The 25320-nt window shown below is 41.9% G+C and overlaps 1 protein-coding gene across 1 annotated transcript in view; it reads right to left on the reverse strand.

The window, feature by feature from the left end:
- The window catches only part of EPS8 (epidermal growth factor receptor pathway substrate 8), a 103872-nt gene that overhangs the window by 65548 nt on the left and 13004 nt on the right, over nt 1-25320 (reverse strand). Inside the window, exons 2-7 of the mRNA XM_058189998.1 lie at nt 24284-24362; nt 19440-19513; nt 10777-10844; nt 9988-10149; nt 8749-8898; nt 1727-1809 (exon numbers count right to left, since the gene is read on the reverse strand). Coding sequence (XP_058045981.1) covers nt 1727-1809; nt 8749-8898; nt 9988-10149; nt 10777-10844; nt 19440-19513; nt 24284-24345 — 599 coding nt within the window. The 5' untranslated portion in view covers nt 24346-24362. The remainder of the gene's footprint in view (nt 1-1726; nt 1810-8748; nt 8899-9987; nt 10150-10776; nt 10845-19439; nt 19514-24283; nt 24363-25320) is intronic.

The raw sequence follows: 25320 nt of genomic DNA on the forward strand, positions 1-25320 counted from the left end.
CGGCCTATAGCTACAGCTATCAATTGTCAGTCTGTCCATCTGTTCATCAACTATCTGTTCATCCGCCCACCTTTTGATGAAGCTGAGTTTTAGCACCTAAGCTTATATACTGCTCCACAGTGTTTTATAGCACACTCTGGGTGGTTTACAATGTCAGCATATTGCCCCCAACAATCTGGGTCCTCATTTTACCAAACTCAGTAGGATGGAAGGCTGAGTCAACCTTGAGCCCTGCCAGGATCAAACTCCAGGCTGTGGACAGAGTTTGCCTGCAATACTGCACTTTAACCACTGCACCATCAGGGTTTTATATATATATATCCTTCCATTGCCGAACTGCCTTCTATTTAGAATAGAATAGCGTAAAAACACAGAATCTGCTTAATTGAATTTGACTAGGTGTCAAGAGTTGGTGTCAATCCTTTGTGATCACATAAAACAAATTTTCTCTGAGATGGGCACAACCGGTACAAGAAAAATAAAGAAAAATATTTACCTTTCTCTTAACTGTTTTAAATACTGAACTTTTCCTACCCTCTTATGCTAGAACTACTAGTTACTGAAGCTCAGATTTCAATAACAGATGAGAAAAAGCAGAGGTGCACCACATTTCAACAATGGAATTTCAGTGTACACTTGTTGGTTTTAAAGAGCTCGTGGCCAAAAAACAAAAAGTGTCCACACAGCGTTTGAAAAAGGCCCAAGGAAGGACAATTCTGAAAATGTGCTGGTTTACTAACCCAAGTGGAAACTGTGCCAAAATGTTCTGTTGCATTCTTAAACATCACAAGAACTGTTGTTTCAAGGCATTTAAGCAGAGAACTGTTTTCCCCTTCCACAATAACACACAAGCTGTGTAGAATTGGAAACAATGCATTTTACAACTACCTTATTTTACCAGATTGCGATTTTTTTGTTTTTGTTTTTTTAGTTTTGTTTTACTTTGGCAGAAAAAGAAAGGGAGAGGCATTGAATAATTCTGTAAACCTAAGTGTTTTTCTTAATTAGTTACTTTTGGATCTGCTAGAATATAAAAAGAGCCATCATGAATAAAAAAAACAACCCCCAAAAAATCTGTTCATTTCAGCATTCTGTTTGTACTGTAACCAGCTCAGGCACCAGTCGGAAACCGACGTGCAACGCCTGAGGACAATATATTCTTCTATTGAAGTTGTTAGCAAGAAGTATGAAAGAGCTACAGCTTCTGTTAACTGGAGGTTTTACATACAGCGGGATTGAACGAAGCTCTGAAGAGATGCCAGGTTTTGATGAAGCGTTTGGACCCAACGCTGCTCAAAGCTGCTTCAGCACTAGGTGAAGGGCTCCCATGCTGAGCTGCTTCAGCAAATGCTCAGCGGCTTCAATGTGCCCAGCTGTGTGGCTTAGGCACACATTGCTACGTGCGGTCCCAAAGCTTATGTGCAGCTTTGGAAGCGCTTCAGCCAATGCACCGGGGAAGAGAGCTGAAGGCAGCCTTCTTCTCCCATACCACGGATCTGAAGTAATTTGAGGCCACCTGAATTCCTTTGGTGAGATAAATGAGCCGATCTCTTTGCTTCGTTGGAGTGAATCGTGTTCCCTTCACAGCCCGAATCGCTTCATCAAAGTGAATCTATGTATGTCACTTTGCACAGGCCAAATATATACTGCCCGCATGACCAGCTTCTTAATGTACCCCTTACCGGAAATGCTAGGAAAGATTTGCAAGGCAAAGCTTCGGTTTTACCTGAGTGTTTCAAGTCGCTGCTTTGGTTTCCCTCCTTTGCTATCGCTGATCGCGCTTTCGATATCATTGTGGATGAAGTTGGCCTGAGCAGAAGCAGAAGCAATTAATTTGATGCACTGCTGAACGCTTGAGCAAGCAACCTATTGAAAGCACTGAGGCTTTATAGGTAAAGAGTGGCCAACGTATCTTATAGCCGCAAATTCCGTAACGGTCGCTTTCCACTTGTACTCTCTTCATCCGTCCAGAAACAGCGGCCAATCGACTTCAACGGGTGATTTGGGAATTTAAAGAACACGAGATGCAGCAAAAACCTTCCCTTTTGTATTTTAGACACCTACATGATGGCCACCCTAAGTTTCTTTTTTCTATCCATGTTGAGTTACTATGCAGCTTAGAAAAAAGCCCCAAATGGAGCTTCAAAAAGAAGCCCCCAAACAGAGTTTCAGAGGCTTTTTTTCTGAAGTTCTGTTTTGGAGGCTTTCAGAGGCAGAAAAAAGTTTTTTTCTGAAAAAAAGCAAAAAAACAAAAAAAAAAAAAAAACAAGGCACAGAGCTCACAACCAAGGAACCTGTTGCTAAAATTCACCTCTGGGAACAGCTGATATGGGGGTATTCAGGGAGGCCAATCCACCTGCCAATCAGCTTTTTTTCTTATTTTCCTCCCCCAAAACTAAGGTGCGTCTTACCGGTGTGTCTTATACTCTGAAAAATATGGTAATAATTACAGTGGAACTGTGTAGCTTGTAAACAGAACGTAGCAATAGAGCACCCAGCATGCAGCCGGGTTTGATTCCAATTCAGAGGAACATAGTCAAATGATGAAACAGATGTCAGTCTAAAACTTTGGGGATCAAATCAGGGCAAACAGTAGGAAGCTAAATGGATACATGTTACCTGTTAAGGCAAATGTCTATGCTAGCTAACTGGAAGGACTGTGCTAGGGGTCTTAAAATATGGAGATACAAGGAAGCCTTATTGAAGTTAGCCAACAGCTCCCTGCCCTGTTATTCTGTGCCATACAGCAGGGGTCTCCAACCTTGGTCCCTTTAAGACTTGTGGACTTTAACTACCAGAGTTCCTCAGCCAGCTTTGCTGGCTGAGGGACTCTGGGAGTTGAAGTCCATAAGTCTTAAAGGGACCAGGGTTGGAGACCCTTGTCATACAGTGTCCATATTAATGCATTCAACAATGAAGAGAAGAACTATCTTCTTCCACTATGGTTGTTTAGAAACCGGTGTTTAAAACAAGCTGCCCATGTTTCCAGAGGAAGCACAACACACAACCATCAAAAAATAGCAGCCTTGAATCGCTAGATTCTCTGTGAATTCATCCAGGCTTCCTATGAGGTTGCTTTGTTATTTTAAATCAGGAGGATTCCAAATAGAGGTAGTCCTCAATTTATGACCGCAGTTGAACTCAGAATAATGTCATAAGTCATAGCGGTTTAAGCCGAGGCATCACGTGACTCGGACTGGGGTTTTTTTGGGTTACTTTGCAGTGATCATTCAGTGAATGACATGATCATTAAGCAAACACCATGGTTCTTAATAAAATCCATTTTATCCAATAGGCATTTTTTTTTTTGCCGGGAACTGCAAATAAGTGCCAGAAATTGACACACACACACAAAAAAATCTTCAAAAACCACGATCATATGAACATGGGACACAGCACACGGGCATAAAGGTGAGCTGGTTGACAAGCACCCAACATTTGACCCCGTGTTCCATGGGGGTATACATGTGTATGCAGCCATAAGTTCAAAATCGAGTCAGCTTTTTGGGCGGGTCAGTCATAACTTTGAATGACCGCTAAGAGACTGGTTGTAAGTTAAGGACTAGCTGCATGTTTTGCTGCCAGATGGTCAGCGATCTAATATGTAGAAGAGGCCCTCCTCCTGTCTGACTCTTAGGCTATGGAATGCTCTCCTGAAGGACATACACCAGTGCTTCTAGACCAGGGGTGTCAAACTCAATTTCATTGAGGGTCGCATCAGGGTTGTATTTGACCTGGAGGGGAGGAATGGGGATGGGGTGGGTGTGGCCAGCTCGATGTCAAGTCATGTCCGGGGCGCCCGAGTGCTCTGCTAGCAAAAATGGGCTCCCGAGCTCCGTTTCTGGCTGCGACGGTATCCTGCAACCCTCTGCCAGCGAAAATGGAGCTCGGGAGAGCGACGTGCCTCAGAGGCTGTCACAGCCGGAAACAGAGCTCAGGAGCCCATTTTCGCTGGCAGAGGCACTGCGGGCTGGTCCCTCACTGTTTCCAGGGTGGCCCCACGGGCCACATTTAAGCACCCCTCAGGCTGACACCCCTGTTCTAGACTTATGATCATTCATTTAGTGACCACTGGAAGTTACAACAGTGCTGAAAAAAATAAGACCCACTATGACCTGTTCTTGCACTTACAATACTTGCAGCATCCCTGGGTTCCTATGATCAGAATCTGGGAGCTTGGCAACTGGCATGTATTTAAAATGGCTGCAGGTTCCTGAGGGTCCTATGCGGCCTGCTTTGTTAGATGATTCCTCAGTACTCACACTGTATTTGTTGAAGAGGCAGAATAACTTCATTTCCCATTCCTTTCTCCCACCCCAAAATGCATGGTTTTATATATTTCAAGCGTGTTTCCTTTTCCCATTTTGGTTCTGAAGTAAAAGACTCCACTACAGATAGTCCTTGACTTGCAACCGCAATGGAGCCCAAAACTGACATAACTGAGTTTTGCTCCATTTTCTGAAATTTCTTGCCACGGTTGTTAAGTGAATCGTTACAGTTGCTAAGTTAGCAACACGGCTGTTAAGTGAATCTGGCTTCCCCATTGACTTTGTTTGTCAGAAGGTCACAAAAGCAGATCACAGGGCCCCGGGACACTGTGACCGTCATAAATATGAGTCAGGAGTTGCCAAGAGTCTGAATTTTGATCATGTGAAAGCTGCAAGGGTCGTAAATGAGAAACATGACCACTTTTTTCAGTGCTGTATTGTAAGTTTGAACGGTCACTAAATGAAAACTTATAAGTCGAGGACTTCCTGTATTTTATTGGAGATTCTGTTAGGCAAACCAATAGCGATGGTCTTTGATAGAAGGTTGTCACCAAAACAAACTAAACCCTCCTTGCTGATCCTATTATTTAACATGGAATTTATGTTAACCCATTTTACTTTTGGGTTACGATGCATATACGTTTGGGATGAATGACAACCTGTGTTTTGGGAAAGGGAAAGAACAGTAACTCTCTATCATTTTAGCTATATCAGTAGTCCTCGACTTACAAGCTGCCATATAGTTATGGTTCAAAGTTACAAAAGGCCCCTCCCAAGGTACTTACTACCTGGTTCCAAAGTTCTGAAGTGTTTTTGTGTTTTGGGAAAGATATGAGCCAGTTGCCAAGCACCTGAATTTTGATCATATGACCAAGCGGGTGCTGCAATGGTTGTAAGTGTGAAAAATGGTCATAAGTCCCCTTTTTTCAGTGCTGTTGTAACTTGGAACAGTCACTAAACGAACTGTTGTAAATTGAGGCCAATCTGTACTGAAAGTTCCCTGATCATTTTGGTTGCTTCTCTTTCTAGATACTCTTTTCACCCACTATAAAATGCTTTGGGGAATGTAGCCTCACCACAGATTTATATAAAAACACCGGAGGTGTTGTTTTTAATTAACACTCTAATGATTCCCTGCATAGAATTTGCCTTGTTTACAGTTGTGGCACACTAGGTTGATACCTTTGCCAAGATTTCCATTCTGAATCCAAGACCCTTTTCTGATCAGTCACATTACTGTGATTCATTATCTTTTATTTTGATATCAAAATGGACTTCTGGGAAAACGAATTGCTGACCAAACTTTTAAGGAATCCCTCACCATTCGTTTGGCAGGGATCCACTTGCTTCTAAAGATCAGCTTCTTTAATATTTGTGTTTCTTTACAGAGCTCAGTTATACTCCAAATTGCCACTCATTGCTCCAATTCATTTATACAGTAAGTATCACAGGGGGATTATTATGCAGAGAAATCCATAATATTTATGGATACTGGTTGGCAGGAAGCCAAATACTGTGCAGTGTTATTGGCTATAAGCAACAACGTAGGCATTTGTATTTCCAAATGAAGAATAACTATCCTTATTTTTCAAAAAATAAAAAATAAGAATTTGAATATTAAGTCTGTTTAAGAGCTGAAATTATTACACTGCCAACTAGGCCTTTAGCATCTTAGCAAGCAGGTCATGATCCAAAAGCCAAATCTATAAATCATTACATTCTGTCTGGAAAAGAAAACCTCTGAAACAGGTCTCTGATTCCAGCATCTTTTATCAATTCCCTACTGTTGTTTAATCATCCTTTTATTTATGTGTCAGTGAGCCATCCTAAGCATTCTCAGAATAGCTTTCCCCAAAACGTTCCTGAAGTGTCACACAGCAAGCAGATTTAAGGTAACTTAATGCTGTTAAAATCACATGACTTATACAAGAATATTCATAAATGCTGCTATCAGTTTCCTGCAAATGCAATTACTGTGAAAGATTGATGGTGATAGAATAGAATAGAATAGAATAGAATAGAATAGAATAGAATAGAATAGAATAGAATAGAATATAGTTATTAGAGTTGGAAGGGACCTTGGAGGTCTTCTAGTCCAACCTCCTGCTTAGGTAGGTAAGCTTATACCAGTGATGGTGAACCTTTTAGGCACAGAGTGCCCAAACCAGAAGGAGCACTGGAAACACAACGACCAGCTGGCTGAGCTGGGGTGACGGCGCGCGTGCCCACAGAGGAGGGCTCTGCATGCCATCTCTGGCACACGTGCCATAGATTCACCATCACGGGCCTATACCATTTCAGACAAATGTTTATCGAACTTCTTCTTAAAAACTTCCTGTTTGTTTGTTTGTATTTATTTATTTATTTCAAACTTATTTGCCACCCATCTTGTGGTTCAGGTGACTCTGAGCAGTTTCCGCCAGGATAAATGACATATAACGACGACTGTAAACGTAAAAGTAAATTAAAATTACAAAATCTACAACAAGCTAAAAAAAAAAAAAAAAGGAAGGGTTTGGAGGAGAGAGATGAGATGTCTCCTCAATTAGTGCGTCCTCTATTAGTGTATCAACCACCTCCAGAAAGCACCTTCTCTTTCAGGACCCCATCGGGGTGGGATTTTGCCGGTTTGGACCAGTTCGCGTGAACCAGTAGCTCTGGCAAACAGCTGAGAGCAAATCGGTTCGCTCCGAAGATCAGGTGGGCCTTCCCGCGCGCCCCTGTGCTATACTGACCTATATTTCCTTTGTTTGAAGCCCAGCGGATTGCCGTGCCTCAGCTGTTTTACTCATCAGGGCTGCAGTACAATGAAATTTTTAGAGCTGTTTTCTAACAAACTGCGCATGCGCGGAGCGAAGCACACGCTCAGCGAACCAGTTATTATATCGGTTGAATCCTACCCCTGGACCCATGCCATATGGCACATGAACTGAAGAAGCTTCTTGGATGAGAAGCGAAACGTTTTCAAAGGAAAAAACAAAACAAAACAAGAAAGTCCAGTTGCCTTTTGGAAAAGCACCTTTGGGACAACCATGACCTGGGTGACTGAGAACCTCCACAGATAGGTTTAAAAGACTTTCTTGAATTAAAGAGACGGGGTGGATCATACCTTCTGTGGTAAGTTATTCTGCAGCAGAGGTCCCCAACCCCTGGGCCATGGCCTACTACCAGGCCATGGCTGATTTGGAAGTGGGCCACGCAAGTGGTGGGCCAGCACATGCGTGCACAGCTTGACTCACACAGGTGGCAGGCTGGCGCATGTGTGCACACTCACATTGGCCCATTGCTTGCACAGGCCAGTTCCCCTCTCCCCCATAAAGAGTTGGGGACCACTGTTCTAGAGTGCAGGAACCCTCATGGCCAAACTTTACCTACTAAGGACATACTTAAGAGTCATTAAAGCAGGACGCTAAATAATGTCTATGCTTAGAACTCTGTAGCAGATGAGGAGACAAACGTATCAAAAGCCAACACAATTCTAGGCTGCATTAAACAGGGATAGAATCAAGATCACGTGAAGTGTTAATACCACTTTATAATGTCTTGGTAAGGCCACACTTGGAATACTGCATCCAGTTTTGGTTGCCACAATGTAAAAAAGTTGTTGAGACTCTAGAAAGAGTGCAGAGAAGAGCAAGAAAGATGATTAGGGGACTGGAGGCTAAAACATATGAAGAACGGTTGCAGGAACTGGGTATGTCTAGTTTAATGAAAAGAAGGACTAGGGGAGACATGATAGCAGTGTTCCAATATCTCAGGGGCTGCCACAAAGAAGAGGGAGTCAAGCTGTTCTCCAAAGCACCTGAGGGTAGAACAAGAAGCAATGGGTGGAAACTAATCCAGGAAAGAAGCAACTTAGAACTAAGGAGAAATTTCCTGACAGTTAGAACAATTAATCAGTGGAACAACTTGCCTCCAGAAGTTATGAATGCTCCAACAGTGGAAGTTTTTAAGAAGATGTTGGACAACAATTTGTCTGAAGTGGTATAGGGTTTCATGCCTAAGCAGGGGGTTGGACTAGAAGACATCCAAGGTCCCTTCCAACTCTGTTATTCTATTCTATTTCGACAAAAGAGACTATTTGTAACTCAGGGTTGAAATGAGGAATCCTTGCTGATCTCTGAGAGTTGTTTATTTGCCGATGTTTTATTACCCAACTAGGTAGCGTCATCAGTGCTTGGCATTGGTTCAAGTAGACCTAATGGGTCTTCTTCAGACCCAAGGTATGAACAAGACTGTGTTCAGCTCTTAAGTATGAATGGCATATTTTAAGTTTTCCATAGCCTATCATCTTCCTGGTGCATTGATGCTACAGCTCCTAGAATTTCCTGCTAATTCCGAATTTAAGATCCAACAGGTTTAGGAGATGATAGATTGAAGACAGCAGGGTAAGGTTATGGAACAAAATAAATAAGCAAGCAAATAAAAAAAACCTAATATATTCTAGCTCCGTGCGTTCTACTGCAGCATTTTGCCCTACCTTGACTTCATCACACTGGAAAAGATGGAGGTCTGCTTTGCTTTGCGATGGCTCTTTGCATACCAGAGCAAGGATGGAGTCATAGTTGCATGAATTCATCACAGCCTGGCAATGCTGTATTGTGTTCAAGGGGAAGTTCTCAAGTTCATTCTGAAAGGTAAATGGGAGGAAGAAGTGGGGCATACAAAAAATTCTTCAGCATGGTTAAAATCCCTTCTCTCGTCTTCCCAATATATTGGTACCCCCAAATATACTATGACTCAAGATAGGACAACAGGAAAGAAGCGAGGAAAAAAATAATATAAAACTAGGTAAAGGTAAAGGTTCCCCTCGCCCATATGTGCTAGTCGTTCCCGACTCTAGGGGCTGGTGCTCATCTCTGTTTCAAAGCCGAAGAGCCAGCGCCGTCCGAAGATGTCTCCGTGGTCATGTGGCCAGCATTACTAAACGCCAAATGTGCACGGAACGCTTTTACCTTTTTTTTTTTTAATTTACATTTATATCCCGCCCTTCTCCGAAGACTCAGGGCGGCTTACATTGTGTAAGGCAATAGTTATTGCCCCCCCCAACAATCTGGGTCCTCATTTTACCTACCTTATAAAGGATGGAAGGCTGAGTCAACCTTGGGCCTGGTGGGACTTGAACCTGCAGTAATTGCAGGCAGCTGTGTTTAATAACAGGCTTCTTACAGCCTGAGCCACACCGCGGCCCTCCCATTACAGACCTTCCCACCAAAGGTGGTCCCTATTTTTCTACTTGCATTTTTTACATGCTTTTGAACTGCTAGATTGTTAGAAGCTTGGGACAAGTAACAGGAGCTCACCCCGTTACAGGGCACTAGGGATTCGAATCGCTGAACTGCCGACCTTTTGATTGACAAACTCAGCATCTTAGCCACTGAACCACCGCATCTCCCAATATAAAACTAGAGGCCAGAAAGACGGATTCTCTGATTCCCCCTCCCCCTCATGAGAATTAGCTTTTGACATTTTTTTCAAAGAAGAAAACATCAGTAAAATTTCTCACAGCTGGAGTTCTTCTTCTTCCCTGGCAAAATCGAAAAGAAATTGTCTGTAAATCCAACTTCTCTGCTCACAAATTGGTTGGATAATTTTCATCAGATAATGTGTAAGCCGGGTCCAATCAAAACTCTGAAAATGTTTTCCATTTCCTCCCCACCTTGCTTAAGATCTTCGCCCAACTCTGCCAACACATCAACCTTATTACTGAGTCTTTTACCTTGGATTCTAAGTCCACTAGACTGACAGCTTTGTCGTCCACTTGAAGAACCATGTCTTGTGTCCAGACCTTGCCTTTCGCATCCAGGAGTTTCAGCTTCCTTATTCCATCATCAACTGTGATCATGGCTTCTTTCCGATCCAGGACAAAAGTGGTCAGGTGCTGAGAGGTTCGCAAAAGAGAAAAAGGAGATGTATGTTCACAAAAGGATCAGCAGAGCAGATATTTAAACTTTTGGAGAGATTCTTTTTGCAAAAGCAAAACATGTTGCTTACAAAATAAAATGGAGAGAATGAAACAAAAACAACCCCCCCCCAGCTATTTCTATCTATGGATATATCTGATGTGCATAAATAAAATAATAATAATAATAATAATAATAATAATAATAATAATAATAATAATAATAATAATAATAATAATTAATCAAAGAAAAAGAACTGGAAAAAATCATGAAATATTGCAACCTGACCATCGAAACTACACGGCTATGGATGAAACATGTAACAGTGATACCCATTGTCATTGGGGCACTTGGTACCATGTCCAAGAATTTTATAAGATACATCAACAAATTGCAGCTTCCTGCAATAACACCAGAACTGCAAAAAACTGCGCTACTTGGAACATCGTACTTCTTAAGAAGGTATTTGGTTGATACCTAGGATGCTGGCAGCAACCCGTATCAACCATTAGCACCAGTTAATGCTATTTGTGATGTATTTTTGAATGTTCAGTTGACTGAGTTTCATTTTTGATGAATAAAGTAAATAATAATAATAATCTTACCTCCACATGGTATTGTGTTATCTCTGAAATGCTGCTGATGCTGTCTCGTGCATAATTCTTCCTTTGCTCTGTTTTTTTTTAATCAAAAATGGAGAAAGAGGATATTAGAATACTAAATTTATTTTAAAAATATTGATGGGTAGAGAGCTGCGATGGCACCACTTGCTTATCCCTGAATTAAGATGATAAAATGATAAATATCGCTCAATAGGCTTTTAATCTATTGATTCAAGTTTAAATCTCAAGACAATGGATTGATTCACCAGCTGACTAAGCCACAAAGTGTTTACTTTCGTTTTGGCTTCATAGATTAAGCAAAATGTGCCATGATCACTTGCAAACGTTTAGAACTTAGCATGTTAGATGAACCCAATAAATTGGGGTTTATTCAAAAACTCATAATTAAATAAGCCATAGCTTAGCCAGGTGTGTGAACTAGATCACCGTGGTTATCTATTGAACTTCTTGACTGTCTTAAGGTGGTAAATCAAATCTCTGGCTACACTCCGCAGATTGTCAGCATATTTAAGTTTGCTTGGTATGGACAAAGTCGGAACTGTCCATTGTGGCATGCAATCAGTTACGTTCATGATGAAGCTCTTCCACTTTAAATTTCACCATGCTATTGCAATATTCCCAACACAGGTAGTCCTTGACTTACAACCATTCATTTAGTGACCGTTCAAAGTTACAACAGTACTGAAAAAAGTAACCGATGACCAGTTTTCACATGACAGTTGCAACATTCCCATGGTCACATGATCAAAATTTGGGCATTTGGCAAGTATTTATGACAGCTGCACTGTCCCTGGGTCACGTGATCACCATTCCCAGCCAGCCTCTGACAAGCCAAGGCAATGGGAGAAGCCAGATTCGCTTAATGTCCACATGCTTCACTTAACGACTGTGATTTGCTTTAAAAACCATAGTAAAAAAGAAGTCATAAAATGAAGAGCAACTGATTTAATAACTGCCTCGCTTGGCAACAGAAATTTTGGGCTCACTTATTGTAAGTCCAGGACTACCCTAGAATAGTGTACTTTAAAGAGAAAATGATAATTAAAACCTATCTGCTAAATTTTTCACCAGATTGTAAAGTAGCTTTCATCTGGTTTCTGGGCACCTGCATTATTAAACCAACTTAAAGTGATATCATAAGGAATGTGGTGACTCAGTGGCTATGACGCTGAGCTTGTCAATCGAAAGGTTGGCAGTTCAGCGGTTCGAATCCCTAGTGACGCGTAACGGGGTGAGCTGCCGTTACTTGTCCCAGCTTCTGCCAACCTAGCAGTTTGAAAGCACGTAAAGAATGCAAGTAGGAAAATAGGGACCACCTTTGGTGGGAAGGTAACAGCGTTCCGTGCATCTTTGGCATTTAGTCATGCCGGCCACATGACCATGGAGACGTCTTCGAACAATGCTGGCTCTTCGGCTTTGAAATGGAGATGATCACCGCCCCCTAGAGTTGGGAACGACTGGCACATATGTGCGAGGGGAACCTTTACCTTATAGTGATATCTGCTTTGCTTCGGCACTAAAATCACATCATGCTCCCTCAGAAGTCTCTGAACTGCTTCATATACTGGAGCTCTGAAGTGATTTAAAGGGCCAAGTGACCAGATATTCTCTTGCCCCCTTAATCAAAAGACAAAAGCTCTCCAAATTCAAAGATGGGCAATTCAACCCTCCCAACTTGATTGCGTGTTTGTGTGTGTGTGTGTTATATACATTCACACAGTACGTATGTGTTTATGTATGCATAAAAGCTCCTATATCAAGCCTTTCACTGTACAGTAGCCATATTTCATTACATGGTCCACAGGTAGTCAAAGTTAATAAACGATTCTTTCATCAGTTGCTATAGCATCAATTCTGCAGGCCTTAATCCTAACCCTTAGTCTGTTATTTCTGATCCACTACTTCGTTTATTAAATTTATCACTTCTTTTCACCACAGCACTCATAGCAATTAATAATAAAACCAGGTCAATAGTGGAGGATATGTTCATGTAGACAAAAGACAGGGCTTTCCTGGATATTTTCAAATTAAGTTTGCCATAATTGAAGTGGAAAGTACTAAACAATACTCCGAGAAACAATGGATGATGACAGTACTGTCCTCAGTGTCCTAGATTCCTCTCAGCATATTAGAAGGCAACGACAAGATCCCGTCAACGCTTCTGTTGACATGTGAATTTTACCACATCCAACATTTTTTAAATCTTCATTCTCCTTTAATGTGGATGAATAATGTAACTGAGGTACATCTTTCTAGGAAATAGGTATCTATTTTCTAAAAACAGCCCAATGAAAATAATTTCCATCGCAAAAATTGAATAAAGCGTTTAAACTTCCATTACTAGAGGTGGTATAATCATTTTCTAAAAATAACTTCTTGCCCAAAGTTTCTTGAGGAGTAAATATAAGCAGGCAGCCATCAGTTAGTGACAATGAGATACAGGTAGTCTTCAATTTACAACTATCCGTTTAGCTATCGTTCAAAATTAAAAACATATTGAAAATAAGTGATTTACAACTGGTCGTTGCATTTATAATCATTGCTGCATCCCCACGGCGACATGATCAGAATTCAGGTGCTTGGCAACCAGCACATATTTATGATGGTTGCAATGCTCTGGACTTAGTTGATTGCCATTTGCCGCCTTCCCAGCTGACTAACCAAAAAGAAGCCAGATTCACTTAACAACACCCTGGCTCACTTACCAACTGCCTTGAAATTAGCAATGAAAATTCTGGTCCCAATTGCGGTTGTAAATCAAGGACCACCTGTATGTAAAGTCAGTTTTCTATTATTCTGCGGAGATTGTGAGTAGAAGAGGCAACAGAACTGAACTCATGAGCGTATGTAAGGTTCAGCCTTAACAATCACATACTGTAATATCAAAGGGTTCCAGATCTGATAGTACAAAAAACAAAGGTTCAGATCAAGCCATGCTGGTTACAATGAGAAGGGTAAGCCAGACAAGGATACTGCCATGTTCAGTCAAGTATTTGAGACTATAAATCACAACTTTATAGTGATTGATATAATGACAAATCTATAGTGATTTATGTCTAGTTTAATTTTTGTTTGAGAACCATAAATCAAATAAATATGTGCTTTTCAGTTGCATTCTATCTGCACTCTTTATTTCATTCTATCAGAAATTATTTGTAGAGCATTTTTCAACCCAGTTCTTCAGGAGTGCCATGTTGCTAACTCCCCTCGTCTTCAATTAGGCATTGAGATATGCTAGCATCACCAAAAGGGCACCGATGCCAAATGATACCCATAGGGCCTCCAAATTAAAGCAGCAGATTTCAACTGTCAGGGAATAATTCAGCTCTCCCATGTTTGATGATACCTCACACATTTTCTAGGCAATTTTGTAAGATGGCTCATAATATGTTATGAGCTTCCTATATTTTATTGGTGACTTTTGGGCTTCTTTGTGAGATCACACCATGGGGCATGGTGGAAAAAGTGCTGTCAATGCCTGTTTATTTATATACTTCTTACGTGAGGTATTTTAATCCTATACGCATAATATTTATCTTCTCCACTGTGGAGCCTGGAAAAAAACGGTTACAGGATCCAGCCCCTGAGTTTTATGCTACAGCGCTGCTTTTCAAATTGGCAACTTTAAAATATGTGGACTTCAAGTCCCAGAATTCCCTTGCTGGCTGGGGAATTCTGGGAATTGAAGTCCACATGCCTTAAGGTTGCTTATGTTTGAGAAGCACTGTTATATAGTAAATATTCAAACTATTTTTTTTTTCATAATTTAGTGCCCTAGACTTGTTTAGCTGTAATTTTCATGCTCTTCTCCAGTATAGAATGACAGGAGCCCCCCAAACTTTTGGGTGCCAAGGATCAGTTCCGTGGAGGGCAGTTTTTCTACAGACCAGGGTGAGCGTGGTTTCACACATTCCCTGGATCTTATGTGTGCATGGAAGGTGCTTCGCTTGCTTGCCTGGCCGGGTTCCTGGCAGGCCACGGATTGATGATGGTCTGAAGTCCTGTTGTGGTCCGTCAGCAGCCTACGGAGCTGGCAACGGGTCGGACAGTGATGAGGCTGAGGTGAGGCCAGGGCCATTGAGAAGCGAGGTGCAGACTCCAGAGCCTCCAGAGGCAGAGGAACAGGAGAAGACTGTTCCTAATGCACGCATGAGAAGAGCTGCCAGAAGGCAAAAGCAGCTCAAGCAGAGAGGACAACTCGGGAGTAGGGCCAAGAGATGATTGGCCCCTCCCATAAGGCTTAAAACAGACCAGCACCGGTGTTTCAGCTTTGCTGGAAAACAACGTTGTAGCTGCGTCTTCTGCTTCGTCTTCTGCTTTGTCTACATCTTTGTTTTTGTGGCTTCTGGACGTTTGCCAGGAAGGGCCTTTGGCAGTTTGGCTAATTGGACTAAGGTTTGTTAGATAACTGAGGAATTTGTGTTGGGAGGCATTTGTTGGGAATTACTTCATTCCCAGCTGTTCAAATAAAGTTTGTTTGTTTTTCCACGGACTAAGTTTATTACTGCCTACTTGGGCCTGGGTCACAACAAGTCCGAGGTTGGGGCCCCTCGTAGTAATGGGATGTGATAGAAACTGTATATTCAGAAGACAGCAGTGTTTGATCTGGGCAGAATGCCCTCGATTATTATTTTCTGAAAATTGCAGTATACCAAGGATTTAGTCCCAGAGGTGCTTTTTCAAGGGGCAACTGGACTTCTGGTTTTTCTTTGACGACGTTTTGCTTCTTATCCAAGAAGCTTCTTCAGTTCTGATTGGATGGTGGGGAATGGATCCAGTCAGAGCTGAAGAAGCTTCTTGGATGAGAAGCAAAATGTCGTCAAAGAAAAAACAGAAAGTCCAGTGTCCCAAAGGTGCTTTTTCCGGAGGCAACGGGACTTTCTTGGTTTTTTTTCTTTTGAAGATGTTTTGCTTCTCATCCAAGAAGCTTCTTCAATTCTGGCAGGATAATGGGGAATGGAACGATTTATATTTCTTGCAGACAGCTACTCAGTTGCATCCTTTTAGAATATAAATCCTTATATTCTAAACAAAGGAAGTCCAGTTGCCTCTTGAAAAACCACCTTTGGGACAACCATGACCTGGATGACTCTGAATCTCCATAGACACCAAAGATTTAGTATAACCCAGGGGTCTGCAAACTTGGCTCTTTTAAGACTTGTGGACTTCAACTCCCAGCTTTGCTGGCTCCCAGCTTTGTTGGCTGAGGAACTCTGGGAGTTGAAGTCCACAAGTCTTAAAAGAGCCAAGTTTGCAGACCCCTGGTATAACCTCTTCCTCCCTACTCACTGATGCTTTACAAGGGCTTCACTATCAATGTCCTTCCCTGTCTTGCACATTATATTTAGGAAGCTCAAACTTGCCCCATTGGAAAACTCTTCAGTCATTTTGGTGTCTAACAATCCATTGTTAAACATCAGAAGCATTTGATTGAATCAACATGTTGAAATATTTTCATTTGCGCAGACTTTCTCCTCCGCCCCCCCCCCCGGGAAAAAAATTTGTACTGAAAATGTGCATGCATACACGCACATGCGCGCATGCCCACACGTACACACACACACACACACACACACACACACACACACACACACACACACAAACAGAGCAACGAGGCCTGTTGTCGTCTGCTACCTTTCTTGGTTTTTTGCTTGGATGACGATCTGAAGAAATAAAACCCATCTGCTCCCGAGAATTATTATTTTTCCACACAAAAAAAAAAAAAAAAGGAAAAGAAGGAACATTTAGATCAGGGGTGTCCAAACTTGGTCCCTTTAAGACTTGTGGACTTCAACTCCCAGAGTCCCTCAGCCAGCAAAGCTGGCTGAGGAACTCTGGGAGTTGAAGTCCACAAGTCTTAAAGGGACCAAGTTTGGACACCCCTGATTTAGATCAATCCTATAACCCCAGTGATTATTTCCATTTGGGAAGATGTTAAGGCAATAGTGTTGACGTATAGACTTGCAATGAAAAATTGGTTGTCGCACACAGCTCTAAAGAACAAAGAAAAGAAGTAAAGAAAAGGAAAGAAAAAAGAGCTTTATTAAATGCGACATGCAGACACAGGCTTTTAATAAGGATCAGTCTGCAGATCAAATAGAAATCAACCTGTGTTTGCTAAAAAAAACCTGTGCAGGCAAGAAAAGCAGGCTCCCACGACTGATTTGACGTTTCCTGTGTTTTATGATTCATTACTTTATTATTCTTTATCTGTCCTTTATAAAACATTGCTTATTCTGAAAGGGAATAGCATCACGCCTACATATACATATTATTATTATTGGTGTTGATCTAGAATGAATCCACCCTACAACTAAAAAAACTTTGTCCTCCTTAAAACCCTACAGTTGTCCCCCTTCGTAGCTGCCTGTAATCCGTTTGTCCAACTACAAGTAAGACTGCTTAGCAGTTTTCTATCAATGTATACAAGATCCCCAATTCAGTTCTTTTGTTCCATTTCTGTCTAGATTTCTGAAGGTTGAGAAATAAAAGGCAGCCTTTGAACTTCCATCTATATGCACACAAGGATCTAACATCAAAGCAAGAGAAAAAGGGGCACACTTTGGCAAAGTTATATGCTTATAAGAATCAATTTCCAGGATCAAATTAGGCCTGGTTGTTATTTACAAAGTCCTATATGGTCTAGCATCAGTGTATATTTGGTACTCTCTGGCCAAAATTAAATTCACCTGTCTAGACCAGGGGTGTCAAATTCAATTTCATTGAGGGCTGCATTAGGGCTGTGTTTGATCTTGGGGGGGGGAGGCTGGGCAGATGTGGCTGACGGGGTGGGTGTGGTCAACTGGGTGGGCGTGGTCAGCTTGACACCACTCCCCAAACTCCTGGCATGTTTTTCCTTCGCGTTGAATAGATCCGGCCAAAGCCACGCTGGATTGATGTCTCCTCTTTGCATTGGGTAGACTGGGCTGAAGCTACCTGGACCAACCCCTTACATTTTCCAGGACGGCCCCGTATATGACCACATTGTGGGCCGCATCCAGTCCACGGGCCTTGAGCTTGACACCCCTGGTTTAGTCTTATTCATCTTCAGAAGACCTGCTGAGAATTATCTCTCCACCCAAGAAGTACGTGGGGTATCGGCTAGATCAGGGGTCAGCAACCCATGACTCTGGAGCTGCATGTGGCTCTTTCATCCCTCTGCTGCGGCTCCGTCGCTGGTCAGCTCCACAATTGATAGGGTTTTCAGTTAGGACAGGTAGAGGAAAAAGGATACCGTGCTAGGAGACTCTATGGTGGGGGAACTGGACTTCCAGTCAGCAGAGGAAAAAGGACGTCGCACTAGGAGGAGGAGACTCTATGGTGGGGGAACCGGACTTTTGGTCGGCTCCAGAATTGAACGGGACTTTCCAGTTAGGACTTTTGTGGCTCTTTTGAGTGTTAAAGGTTACCAACCCCTGGGCTAAATGGTAGACTACTTTGTGGGTCCTGGTGTACCTTTAGATCTAATTAATTGTTGGGAGAACACTCAACTTCTGAAAGGGAGGAGAAAGGAGGTTGATTAGTCTATATATGAGTTGTATAGTTCCTATACAGACAGTCCTTGATTTACAACCACAATTGGGAAAAAAGAATTTCCACTGCTAAGAAAGGGGGCGATTAAGAGAGCTACTCCCAATTTTACAATCTTTTTTTTTTTGACACGGTTGTTAAGCGGATCACTGCTGTTGTTAAATGAATCTTGCCATCATTAAAAGAGAATCGAGCTTTCCCCAATGACTGCTCATCAGAAGCTGCCTGGGAAGCGTCACAAAAATAATAACAAATATTGATAGTAATAAATACATGTGGTTGCCAAGTTCCAGTTTTTGAACATGTGACCGTGGGAATAGTTGTATGTGTGAGGACCTGTCTTAAGCCACTTTTTTTCCAATGCTGTTGTAACTTCAAACACTAGTAAATGAATGGTTGTAAGTTTAGTACCACCTGTACACAGTGCAGACTCTTTAGAATGGGATGGGTTAAATCAGGGGTCTCCAACCTTGGCAACTTTAAGACTTGCGGACTTCAACTCCCAGAGTTCCTCAGCCAGTAAAGCTGGCTGAGGAATTCTGGGAGTTGAAGTCCGCAAGTCATAAAGTTGCCAAGGTTGGAGACCCCTGGGTTAAATAGATAAACGAATAGCAATTTAATTTCTACGGCACACAGAGATGCTATAGAATGCAATGCCTGATGACTCTAAATCAGAGGTGACAAACTCAAGGCCTGGGGGCCGGATCCGGCCTGCGGGGTATTTAGATCTGGCCCACGGGGCTGCCCTGGAAACAGTAAAGGACTGTCCTGTGGTCCTTCTGCCAATGAAAACAGGCTCCTGAGCTCTGTTTTCACCGGCAGAGGGTTGCAGGAGGCTGTAGCAGCCAAAAACAGAGCTCAGGAAGCTGTTTTCATTGGCAGAGTGCTTGGGCCGCCACAGGCACCTCCAACAGGAGTGACGTTGAACTGGCCACATCCACCCTGCCCCCCACCCCCACCCCGAGGTCAAACACAACCCTGATGCGGCCCTCAATGAAATCGAGTTTGACACCCCGGCTCTAAATCATTTTTCTATAATTTCAGCCCACCTAGCTTAATTAAGACTTTGCATTCATGATCCATTTATAAGCTCAATATCGGCGAGTGAATCTTACCGTACAAAGCTTTTGCGCTTGTCTTTGAACTCTGATCCTTGTCCCTTGAAGAAAATGTTGGTGATCCATATCCACTGCAAGGCAAGAAATAGGATGTTTAGGTACACTTTTTTTTCCTGGAAAAGCCAATCAATATGCAACCAGGCTAAAATTCAAAGACTAACTGCAGTGAGTACAGAATTCAGGAATATAAGGATTTTGACTTTCATGTTTCCGGTTCACGTGGATCAGCTTAGCAAGTGTGAAGGAATCCACATAAAGTGGTTACTGAGCAGAAATTCCAAAAACTAGGAATTCCATCTCACCATTCGGCTACTTAAAGAAAAGAAAAAATGCAAGTGAGTGAGTATGCCTACTCAATCACCAGACTCTTTAAGGATCAACTCAACTTTAGAGAGATGGAAGCATAATGTGCCCTAAAACTATGCTACAAGATTACTTTGGATCTAGAACTGGAAAGAAACCTAAATAAGGACAATGAGCTATAATTCCTCTGATGTAATCTGAAACAAACTATATTTTCTAAGTGGTTCAAAGCAGTGGTGGGTTTCAATTTTTTTTTACTACCGGTTCTGTGAGCGTGGCTTGGTGGGCATGGCAGGGAAAGGATACTCTAAAATCTCCATTCCCTCCCCAATCCAGCAGAAGGTTACTGCAAAATCCCCACTTCCTCCCGATCAGCTGGGACTTGGGAGGAAGAAAAAAGATAGGGGTGGGGCCAGTCAGCATTTTTACTACCGATTCTCCGAACTACTCAAAATTTCCGCTACCGGTTCTCCAGAACTGGTCAGAACCTGCTGAAACCCACCTCGGGTTCAAAGCCAACTAGGAAAACAGAGTTGGGGAGCAATCAGAAATGCTAAGCTAGGGACAGCCGCCTTATATGCTAAATAATATTTAGAATATTACATGGCCAGTTTTAGAACTAGTCAGCCAATCTGTCTTCCGTTCTGTTTTTGAAAAACATGTTTCAGATAACCAGAGAACCTTGAGATGTTCTTTACACAACTTTTTTTCATAGAACATGGAATCACGGAGCTGGAAGGAACCTCAGAGGTCTTCTAGTCCAACCCCATGCTTAAGACGACCTTATACCCATGATGACGAACCCCTCGTCCCAGGTCAGTCTCTGTGGTGTTTCCTTCGTGAGCTTCTTTTTCTCTGCAAACGGTGTTGGGATGCCCCACCTCCCGCCGGCAATCGGGTCTCTGCTGCGCATGTGTGCATGTCTGTGCATGCACGTGCACATGTCTGCACATGCAGATGCAAATGTCCATGTGTGCATGTGTACCTTTCAGTTTGGGCATGCATGCACACGTGCAGTTTGAGCACTCAGTGCCTAAAAGGTTCGCCATCAATGCCTTATACCAACCCGGTCAAATAGTTGTCCAGTCCAGAGGTCTCCAACCTTGATAACTTTAAGACTTGTGGACTTCAACTTCCAGAATTCTGGGAGTTGAAGTCCACAAGTCTTAAAAGTTGTCAAGGTTGGAGACCCCTGGTCCAGTCTATTTTTGAAAAACTCCAGTGATGGAGCACCCACAACTCTCGCAGACAAACTGTTCTCTTGATTAATTGTTCTCACTGTCAGAAAATTTCTCCTTACTTCTAGGTTGGAGCTCTCTTTAACAAACTTTCACCCGTTACTTCTTGTCTTGCCTCTCTGATGCTTTGGAGAACAAGTTAATCCCCTCTTCTCTGTGACAGCCCCTCAAGTACTGTGCTAGAAGACAACCGTCATGCTCCCTCCTAATCTGTCTTTTTGAAAGATTCTTCTTCTCCTTCTTCTTGTGCCGTATCCATCATCGGACGCTGACGATCATGTGGGCGATCCTATTTTTAGCAACAGCCGCATGAAAAAGTGCTGCTGAGTTTTGTCCAAACCAGTCTCTTAGATTTTGATTTGATAGATTAGACATGCCTAATTCATTCATCATAGGATTTGGCCTCCGACCATAGCTTTGCAGATTCTGAAACTATTAATAGAATTGCTCCTCAAACACACACGAAAATAGAGATCATGCTTTGTCATTTTTCACATACACAAATAACTGTTTCTGGTTATTCAAGCTAAGATCAAGTAAATTTTGTTTCAGTATGCTTTTAAGCAGCTTGGAAACGTGTTTAAGATTAAGACAATCTGAAGTTCTTCTTTTAAAAACCAATTAATATCTACAGATAAACCATAATTACTAAGGCAGAATTCTAAAGTTTAGCATGAGCCACCCACATACGCCCATCTGTTCTTGTTTTCTGTGTATAAGGAAAGCTTCTAACAATTATGGCTGTTGTTTGGGGGGGGGGATCAAAAGCCAAAGAGTTTGTACTGTTAAATGCATAGAAACAATATGTGTAATAACCATACACCTGAAGGAAACAGAACCTCAGCTTTCTGTTTTATTTTTTATTTGTAAACAACTTTTTCTCTGCTTCATGAAACACACAAATAAATTACATATGGCTTTGGCTTCAACAAACACCAGCAGTCTCATTTATAAATCTGTTCAGATGCCAGAAATCACTAGCTCTCCCCCATTTAATGAAAGGGAGAAAAATAATTTTCTGTTTTCTAAAAAGTAAGAAGTGGCCACCAGCAACTGATAGCATATGATGTTATCAATTGCTATCCATCCAACTGTAGATAAACAGGTAAGGCAATTGTTTCTTTTTATCTATCTATCAGAATAGAGCCGGAAGGAACCTTGGAGGTTTTCTAATCCAACCCCTGCTCAAGCAGGAGATCCTATACCAGTGATGGCGAACCTTTTACTCACAGAGTGCCAAACAGGTTTGTGTTTCGCATGCTTTGCGCACATGTGTGCCATCCGTGCTAACGCGTGGCTCCTCCCCGTGCGCTGTGCACATAACTGGACCATCTGTGCAGGCACACAGCTTTCATGTGCATCCCCACCGTGCGCTGCATGCGCAACCACACCATCTACACATGTGCACAGCTTTTGAGCACGCCCACCGTGCGCTACGTGCGCAATTGCACAATCTGCACATGTGCATGGTTTTCACGCATGCAATGCGCACACCTGAATGCCGTTTGCACATGCACACACATGTGCAGGAGAGCTCCAAAGACCAGCTGGATCCCCTGAATTGCGTTCATGCGCACCAGAGGCCAAAACACCAGCTGGGGCATGCACGCATGTGCAGCTGAGTTGGGCGACAGCTCACGTGCCCGGAAAAATGGCTCTGTGTGCCACTTCCGGCCATAGGTTCGCCATCAGAGTCATATACCATTTCAGACAGATGGCTGCCCAGCCTTTTTTTTAAAAAAAAAAAAACCTCAACTAATGAAGCATCTATAACTTCTAAAGGCAAGCTGTTCCACTGGTGAACTTAGGAGGTTTTTCCTTAGTTCCAGGTTGCGTCTCTCCTTGATTGGTTTCCATCCATTGTTTTTTGTCTTGCCTTCTTGGTGCTTTGGAAAATAAGTTGATTCTCCCCCCACTTTTTTTTTTTTTTTGTTATTGTTTAGAAGAGGAACTTTTTTCTTACTCTGGAGAAAGCATTACCCAAATCCAGGCATGAGCTACTGTTTCTTCTCCAGCTTTGAACTCGACTGCTAGAATTCAAAGCCGCAACCGCAAATGATGATCACTCCCAATCTTATCTGATCCCTTGACTTCTTGAAAACCACAGAGGATCTAAACAGCTGGGTCAGTGCCTCCCATTGTAACTTGATAGGTTGAGCTGAGGAATTTGGTGAATACTCCAGCTCCTGATCAAATCTGCTAAGTGGTTTGCTGCGAGTTAAGATGGTCCTCTGACTTTCATTATTACAACAAGATCAGATGACAATACACATGACCAAATCTATAGCAGGGACATGAAAACACAGTGGGTCTCTTAAGACTTGTCAATTGATTAAAGCAGCCGGCCCCATCTGGTATGTATCAGTTGTGTTGTGGCTACAAGAGTCACTATGAACATTCTGCAAATGTTGATCTTAACATAGCTGGGGGCCACTAACTGGGAAGGCTGGGCTAAAGGAACAGTGTACATGTGGATCTGTGACATGTAGTGATATTTGCATACAGAGTTTGTGGAAGAAGGAAGAAAACATTTGATTAACTATCTGGGATTTACGTATTTTTGCTCCTTGCTTGTGACTCTGACATATCTTTAATGACTCTAAACTGCTTTTATCTGATGCTATAAGATACATTTGAGATCCTCAGTGGAATGAAAAAGTAAAATAGTTTAAATGAATAAAATATTCGGTGCAATAATGAGAAATTAATCTGGGAAAGCATAAATAAAGGGACCAGCAATAGAAAACATTTTTTAAAGAAAAAAATTGTATGAAAAATAGCTGGAGAATTAGATATTTAGCCTGGAAGGGGAAAAAGATATTGTGGGGCAATATAATATTGCCTTTAAATATCTGAAATGCTATCTTATAAAAGATGGGCATTATTGTTCAGTGCTGCAACAGAAGATCGATCGGGGCAAAATGGATTTTATTTAAAGAAAGTAGATTCCAGATAGAAACCAGGAAATAAATTCTAATGGCGAGAGCTATTCAATGGTGGACAGATTTTCTTGGCCGATGGTGAACTCTACTTCATGATAGGAGTTTAATCATGGCCTCTGTCAGGAATACTACAGCAGTAGAATCCAGCACTGAGCAAGCCAACTGGGGAACTCTGGGAACTGAAGTCCACACACCTTAAACTCAGGGGTGGGCTGCTGGGGGTTCGGGAGAACCTCTAGCTAAGATTCTGTGCAGTTGTTTTTTTTTTAATTAAGAACAAAGAATGTACTCAGTATTTTTTTGTTTCCCCACCATTTTGTTTTGGCTAAATACAGGATAGAAGGTGTCCAATACTTACTTTACTTGAGAAGGATAATTTCCATATACGTTGGGATGAGTGTTTGAAATATGCCCATTCATTCTGATCACCACTTCCTCTGTGGGAATAAAAATAAGGAAAGGATGGAAAAAAGGGAGAATCGTTTAAGACATGCCGTACAATAATTCCAACAAACACTTATGAAAGCTTACAGAATTAGCCAATTATGACTGTGGGAAAACAGAGACCTTTTCAAAATAATGGTTTGCAAGTAATTTTCCACAGTATACACACACACAGAGGCATGCATGAACATACACACACACACAAAGCCAGATAGCATTCATTTGCTATCTCAAGGAATAACAGTTCCCTCAGCCAAGTGTGTTTGTCAGAGTGGGAAACAATGGTGAAAATCAAATCTTCCTGAATTCTCCTTTATTTGACCTCCAAAACCAACATGATCTACCTAATGTTTATCATTCCTACTGCAATCACATTTACAACCAGACAACATAGCTGAGTTTACAAAAGTCCTTCCCAGGTACAGGTAGTCCTCAATGTACGACCACAATTGAGCCCAAAATCTCTCTTACTAAGCAAAACAATTGTTAAGTGAATTTTGCAGTTGCTACCAACCTGCTTTCCATTGAGGACCTAAACACTGCAAAAGTCAACAAGAGGGCTGTGAAAATATTTAGAGACCCCTCACATCCTGGACATAAACTGTTTCAACTCTTACCCTCAAAACGACGCTATACAGCACTGCACACCAGAACAACTAGACACAAGAACAGTTTCTTCCCGAACACCATCACTTTGCTAAACAAATAATTCCCTCAACACTGTGAAACTATTTACTAAATCTGCACTATTATTAATCTTCTCATCGTTCCCATCACCCATCTCCTTCCACTTATGACTGTATGACTGTAACTTTGTTGCTTGTATCCTTATGATTTATATTGATTTATGTTTCCTGATTGCTTATTTGTACCTTATGACTATCATTAAGTGTTGTACCTTATGATTCTTGACGGATGTATCTTTTCTTTATGTACACTGAGAGCGTATGT

Source organism: Ahaetulla prasina, chromosome 7 (assembly GCF_028640845.1).
Source record: "Ahaetulla prasina isolate Xishuangbanna chromosome 7, ASM2864084v1, whole genome shotgun sequence".
NCBI lineage: Eukaryota > Metazoa > Chordata > Lepidosauria > Squamata > Colubridae > Ahaetulla > Ahaetulla prasina.